The 7,500-nt window shown below is 48.5% G+C and overlaps 1 protein-coding gene across 2 annotated transcripts in view; it reads left to right on the forward strand.

The window, feature by feature from the left end:
- Nucleotides 1–7,500, forward strand: part of LOC126580811 (G protein-coupled receptor kinase 2) — a 56,698-nt gene that overhangs the window by 26,367 nt on the left and 22,831 nt on the right. For both annotated transcript variants that reach the window (XM_050244075.1, XM_050244076.1), the window contains one exon: nt 4,764–4,884. In XM_050244075.1, coding sequence (XP_050100032.1) covers nt 4,764–4,884 — 121 coding nt within the window. The remainder of the gene's footprint in view (nt 1–4,763; nt 4,885–7,500) is intronic.

Below are 7,500 nucleotides of genomic sequence, written 5' to 3' on the forward strand. Positions count from 1 at the left end.
AAATGTATTCCTGTGTACTGAACTGCTACTGCATTGAAATCGCAAGACAATACCGATCATAAAAATGAAAGTGATGGAACATGACAGCTGCTAAACTCCTTACAAAATTCATCACTCATCGCATCGAAAAGATCTTAAGCTCAGGGAGGCAACTGTTGCAAATGAATAATAAATTCCATTTCGTGGAAATTTTGCATGAATAATTATGAATAATAAGATGTTTATGAATCGATCGCTTCTTGTCATAACTCAATTCTTCTATCCACATTGTCGGTAATACAGTTCCGAGATACACTGGCTATCATAGGATTTTACTCAAGTGTATATCCGAGAACCTTTACAGCATATTTTGCTCATGCAATTTTTCATTTTATGCATCAATTTTCTTCCCTAAAGGACGGGATTCCTTCAAAGTCATCTATTCCTTCCCGTTCTTTAATACCGTTTGGTTTCTTTATGCGAATATTAATGTCAGTTTCCTTGTATCGATCAATATCTTTTTGGACAATAATTGTGATCACAAATAGCTTTCTTTTAGATCTAAATTAGTAATATAGGGTCTTGATAAAAGATATCCTAGTCTAGGGCTATCAGTCATGTTACGGTCATGCTATTCAAGAAGCTTTTTTATTTTGCAAAATCCACCAGAGGTCATTCTTTATGTAAAGTTACTGTCATTTGCCAGCGAAAAAAGCGTGACCGTCTAGGACACTCACCCTCGACGTAGAAGGACGACAATTACTTAAACAAACTCTTGCTACCCTTGCCCGTAGCTTTCAGATAATTCAAAAGCAAAGTGCAGCAGCCCGCTTTCGGATTCGCTCGCCCTGAATTTACAAATAATTTACGATAAAGCGATGCTTCTGCCAACGTTTCAAGAAGCTAGCAAGAACTGTGGAGCAGATACCGTACCCCGATGGTCAGCACTCTCAGCACTTCCACTACAAGAACACTTTTGCTCCTGATGCTGGTTGGCTTGGCTTGGCGTATCGATTTTTCACCATCGCCATTGTGTGTGCGCCCTCCAGTCCCAAGTATGTCCCGGGTTGTTATCGGGTTGCATCCCCACCACAGCCCCCGATTGCAATGTTTCCAGTTCCCAAAAAATGTGTTGCCAAGAAATGCGAAGGCACATAAGGACGGCGGAGTGCGCCGTTTGGGAGGGGCATTGGGAGCCAGTAAATGAAGTTTACATACTTTTCCCACCCAGAAAACCATCGTCCAAAGGGGAGGGGCGGTGGGAGGTTGGTTGATGCTGCTGCTGCCGCCGCCGTTGGTTGGACAGTTTTTCGCAGACATAGATTTTGCGCCTGAACGCTGCGGACCCAACAGCCAGCCTGTATGGCCGTCATGTGGGAGGTAGGGGCCGCTGGGTGGTGTGAGAGCGTGAGAACGCGCGCGAGCGGTGATAACGCAATCAGTGTTTGCATTATTATGGCTTAATGAAGTAATAATATAGTTTGGAAGACACATTTCGGACGGTCGCTGTCAGCAGAGTGTGCCGCGCTCAGCATGGTTCCAGCTCAGCCAGCTGGGCCAGACAGCTCCTACTGTACGTGGTCACCAACCAGCAGCAGCAGGACCGATCAGGGGGCGACCAACGTCCTCTAAGAGACCATGACCATGACCAGGGGACTGAAATCAAAGTCGTGCCGGGTCTGAAAATGAATTATGTTGTTGCTGTTCCTACTGCTGCTGCTGCTGCTGATGCCATGGTGCGAATGAACAAAATTGATTAAAAGACTTTTCGCTCTCCGCGATCCTCCCGGTCACCTTCAGCGCCATTCTCGCGGATCACACGCGCTTCAATCGCGGCGCGGAGTGAGACAGTGTGTCATGAGTGGCAGTGATGGGCCACGGAGCAGCAGAAGAAGAGACCTCTCTCTCGCTCCCTAAGAACCGCCGCGAACGTTTTTGGTCCAGTGATGCGAAAAGCATAGAAATTGCTTTAGGCGTAGCGTGTAGCGAAAGGAGGAGAAGTAAAATGTCGCTCACTGGCGGTGGCAGCGGCCTCGCAGCGAAATTACCATCTCCGCGTGACGATGGGTAAACATGCTTAACGCGCCATGCTCGTGACGAAGACGAAAAACATAAATCCTTCCATCAGAAACTTGGTGCACAACTCCGGTGGCAGGCTCCAGCGGTGGGGTCAAGAGGAAAAGCATGACGGATGCTCTGTCTCTATCACTCTGTCTCTCCATCAACGGTTTCGATGGTTTGCCAAGTTTGCACCAATTCCTGGCGTGCACAGCACCACCATTGTACCAACCGCCCCGGGAACGAGTACGCCAAGGATAATGGTTGCACCAATGTCTCCAAAGACATCCTCAGACATAAATCTTTCACATTTCGCTTCGTCGGCCGTTCGGTTTGGCGAGCGAAAGAACGAGAACGAGGAGAAGGAGAAGATATGCTCGCTGCCAGTGTTGTTGTCTGATGGCAATGGCGGAAGTAATGAGATAAATTTCCCATTCTACCAACTCCCCACTGGCATGCCATCTTCCTGGATCCTGGGCTTCGATCTTTGGTGGTATCTCTCTCTCTCTCTGGCTGTAGCTGCGTGGTTGGTGATGGATGGTGGCGCTAGAAGCAGGAGACGATAGCCGACCACCGATTGCTGGGCGAATATGGACGGACGGGGTCAATGCGTCACTTTGTCATGTTGTTGTGTCGAAGGTGGTGGGGTGGGGGCCGTCGATGGTGGAAAACGAAGGTGGAATGATGGGACGATATGGTGGAAGAGCAAAAAATGTCCTATTTTGAAACACATACACACCCGAGGAGAGCCGGTGGACAGGGTGGAAGAGCTGGCGCTGGAATCAATAACGTCTTTACTGACTCGTATATCGCACCGTGCGGATCCTGACAGGAAAGGATCTAGCGGCAGGTGCACGGGGTTCGAAGCAAGTGCAAAAGCCACTTACTCGAGCAGCCAGCCAATCAGCCAGGACGGGACCAAGACCCAGTTTAAAGCGTCGTTTCTATGCGCCTTCAGACGCGAAGGGGGCACATACCACTACTACTATTACACCTGCACATACACTGAAAGGGGGCCGCAAGCTCGCCAGAAGAAGCGGAGTGGAGCTTTCTAGACAAATGGTAGTTGCTGGTGCGAGGTCAAAACCATTAATATAGATTAGTGTCTGCCACAAATGTGCAGGTGCTGTGTGTGGGTGGGCGGGGTGTGAGTTTGTTTAGTGTTTTATACTTTTGCGAAAATAAAAGAACCAGGAGGAGGGAAAGAAAGGGTCTTCGCTGGAAGAGTGTTCAACGCTTGCCAACCACCAGGCGCCTCCGCCAAAGGGGGTGATGGATGAGTGTTGTTGTAATAATAAGGAGATTACATTGTCACCCATCGTGTCTGGCAGTATTTATGGTTTCCACGTGTTGCACATTCTGCATTGCAGTTAATATGTAAGTGGTTTTCTGCTGCAAACGAAGTCTCAGGGGAGAAAACATATGATAGTTTGCGTTCTTTACTCGATACAATCTGTTTTTTTAAGTATCAGGTCCAATTTAATTCAGTTCCATGCAATAAGGTTGATTCACAGGAATTGAGTTCGATGTATGGCTCCGAAGGTATGGAACATCAACATAGTAGCTCGGTACATCATAGTGAACAGATGTATTGTGTTTATTCTTGCTATCTCAGTAGCACATGCCAATAATTTATGTAGTTTTTCTTTGGAAGTTTTCTGATCAATTTGTTTGTTGTGCTACTGCCGCTCTCTACTACGTTTTGCTCAGTTTTTATTTTTGACTTATTCAATTGAACGATTTTGTTAACGAATACGAAAAATAATCAAACTGTGTTATGAACGACTTATAGCATTGATCCCCCTTAATTGCACATGAATCAACGGTAAAATATCCCCCAATTCGAGGCCATCCTAGTTGGGACATTTGTCAAAACCCCTGCGCCTACCAAACCAATACACCAATAGATCAAACGTCAAATTGCTCTTTCCGGTTCCGCACACTGGCCTGGCGCGTTACGCGAGGAAAATTCCCAGAAGTTTCACACAAAAAATCCAGAACCGAACCTGACTCTCGCTGCGTGCCTGAATTTGCACCGAAGAATTCCGGATGTCGGAACCGGATAGTGGCAGTGATCCGACGCGGACGGAATGAGGAATGTCCTTGTCCGCCTCAACAGATTTCCGCTGAAGCGATGAAACGAAGCATAAATCCCTTGTTTTCGCCGAAAAAGTGGTGCGTCAACAGTAATAAAACGGGCGTCGTGGAGGCAGGCGGCGGGGTGCGGTGCGGAGCCGGTTCGAGAAGGGCCGTTCTGGCGTCAAGCACAACATCCTTCAGGCCAGTACGGGCGTGCCTTGCTCGCAAAACGATTTTCTAATTCGGGAACGGAACCGTTTGCTGACGCGTCTTGAAAGCGCTGGTGTTTTCTCGGTCGACTGTTAATTGGGATTTTGGTCGCAATGACCCCGAGGTAAAAGGAGCCTACTCCCTCCGACGGTCCTTGCGGACGTTAATTGCGTGCTTTGAGTCTTTAAAGGATTATCCATGCTCCACAAGGCTCTCCGAAATTGCGTGCGTGTCTCGTTATATCGCACCCAGTAGTATTATGTTGGATTTCTTTCGCTGTGCTGTTTGTCTGCAAGGACATTTGGTCCTGGCTTCGGGCGCATTGCGTACGGTGCTCTGTGTATTGATCAAACTTCTGTGCAGCCTTCGGCATCCAAGGATTCATACGATTTCTCATCCTTTCTGCATTCGTTCTTTTTTTCTTTCTCCTTCCGCAGATGTAAGCTATGGTTACGTAGTTGATCAGCAGCCCATCGGCCGTGAGCTGTTCCGGCAGTTCTGCAAGGTGAAACGGCCCCAGTACTCGCGCTACATCTCCTTTCTCGACGATGCCACAAGGTAGGTAGATGGTGTGCTGCAAGCGTCTTTCATAACATAGCTTCCCGTCTTTTTTAGAGCCGAGCTCTAGTTCCCGGAACCCCCGGGAGTCCGTACTGGGTTGAGAAAGTGTAGACGAACGCTAACGCCAATCCAAGATGTGAAAACCCGGTACCAGCCACGGGTTCCTTTCAGCGTTGATTACTCTAATGCTGATAAACTTCTCTAATACGTTCTGGCGGGTCGGCAGAATCGAGAAAGATCAAGAAAAATGTGCACACGATAAACTTTCGTTAGCTCATGCTACTGCTACTGCTGCTGCTGCTGCGGTTGGTAGCGGTGCTATCAACGAGTGATGTCACAGAATTCGTTCCCACACGGAAAACCCCCCGGGGGGAGGCCGAGGTCTCTCCTGCCGCCTGGTGGTGGCTCAATCCTCGTCTTAAAGTGTTGTTTTGCTGACTGTGAAGTTGGGTTCAGTCAGCAGAAAACCGAAGTAGAACTCCTGGCTCCTGACACCCACCCGGGTGAAGCGGCTGTGGTTCTCTTCCATCCATTGTTGCTGAGAGCAACCCGGCGAGAGGGGTCCCTAAGTGGGTTAATGGCGTTGCCATAAAACCGAGCACGTCACCGCACCAAATCTCCGTCCCTTCTCTCGTATACCGAGTATGGCACTAGGAAAGCGTTGTGTTTTCCTCTTCTTGGATTCTTGCGGGGCTGGGGGGCGTTTTTTGCCCCAAAAAACCTCCTCCACAAACCCGTCAGTTTCGTCGCCCTCCGCTGATGCAGTGCTGCTGGCGCGAAATACGCTAGGCAACCGCATCACGGCGGAACCTAGCGCCGGAACCGGAAACAATGGTATCAGCGTGAGGCGCCTGCACACGCATCCATGCATCCGTGTATGTGTGTGTGTTGTATGTGTGCGCTTGCCATCACCAAGGAAAAATGACTCCACATTCGTTGAAGATGATATATTGTGAATAGCAGCAGCAGCAGCAGCACAAGCCATGGCCATGGTGTCGGTTCGCATTAAACCCCTCTCCTGTTGGCCAAGCTGCTGCTGCTGCTGCTGCACTCTGTCACTGTTCTCGCGTGCAAATGCATTTTTGCTTGCTTTCCTTGAAACCCTCGGTATGGATCATCCAATCCGTTCTCACTTACCGACTGCCCTGTATGAGTGTGGATGGTGAGGACTCCACCACATTTCACCGATGTCCTATATATCGCGCATTCCTCCTGTATCGAGTATCAATAACTTATTGATGCGCTAAAAGTGAACAGAAAATTTGCTGCGCGTATCAGACGGACGGAAGGACATGGACTATTCGGCGAGTGTGACATTCGAGAGAGGAGTCCTTTTGTGATTTTCCTAGTTTCCCGGAAAGCTAGACCGGTTGCTGCTGGTGAACTTTCCGTTTTGTCGAAGTGCGGTTCCATCATTCCGGTTCCGTGTTTGTATCGGGACGGTTTGTCGATGTTGTTATGCTGCCTGCGTTGGTTCGATTATGATTCCTACCAACAATTCTACCACTCGCACCTTACCCCTCCCTCCCTCGGATCCATGTCCCATGTCCAGCGTGTGTGCTGGAGGATGCCATCGGAAGTTTCCACCGTTAGCATTCGAGTGCACTCTCGGTCACCTAGGATGAGAATATTTTTTATGTGTGGTTGTATGTGTGCGTTGGAAATAATATCCGCTGCAATGACGCAAGCTCGATGAAGCTCTCATACAACGGAAAAGTTACCCCTTTGGCTCCTGAATTTTCCCAGAACGAACGACTGCGTAACATCAGTAAACAGTAGTTTCCAGTGACACATATTTGTGCCAAACTATCAGCCTATCCAACTAGCTCAGAGTAGGCTGTGATGTTAGCTGCTATTTCAGTTAAATCGGAATCCATCAAGCTATCTAAGCACACATTGTCGTGCTTCTTGCTTCCAGTTTTCATTCTCGATCGCGTTCTGAAACAGTTTATCAAAGTGTAGCCTTGTGCATCACTACTTTCTCTACAATTTCTCACGGTAAGTTCACAAGGCTAACCGGTGTGTGTGTGTGGGTAGAACAACCACAATCATAGATTACATCCGAAGTTACAGAGTTACAACGGACCAATGGTAGATTTAATGAATTATTTTGTAATTTCCACTCGCCCCCTCTAGTTGCACAAGTTCTCTCGTTGCATTTGGCAGCAACACCATTTATCAAAAACCTCTTATGGTTGAGCTCTTCTGCTCTTCATGGGCCGTGGCACGACTTCCGGCTTCCCGTTGTTGGAAATGAGGTTTTTGGTTTGTGTGGGAGAACTTTTATGCAGCCCCGGCAATTTGTAAAGTGATATCAACCCAGTGACCCCCCGGAGGCGTCTGCTCAGTTCCTGTTCCGGGCTCGCAGGCAGCCGTCACACCGACAGAAAGTGGGTCAAATTCCGGGGTTTATTTAGCAAAGCAATTGTGGAGGTTATTATGCCATTGATTTGGTGCCTCGGATGCTGGTTTTGCCAGTTGTGCACAGTCGTCGCGCACGCCTTTTTCAGTGCTGAGTGCCGAGGAGAGGAGTGCGATACCGGGCCGTTTTTCTTCTCCGTCGACGATTGCTAGAAATTCAAAAGTCATGCAGCAACAATGCAGGCTCTCGAA

This window comes from Anopheles aquasalis, chromosome 2 (genome assembly GCF_943734665.1).
Source record: "Anopheles aquasalis chromosome 2, idAnoAquaMG_Q_19, whole genome shotgun sequence".
NCBI classification, from domain to species: Eukaryota; Metazoa; Arthropoda; class Insecta; order Diptera; family Culicidae; genus Anopheles; species Anopheles aquasalis.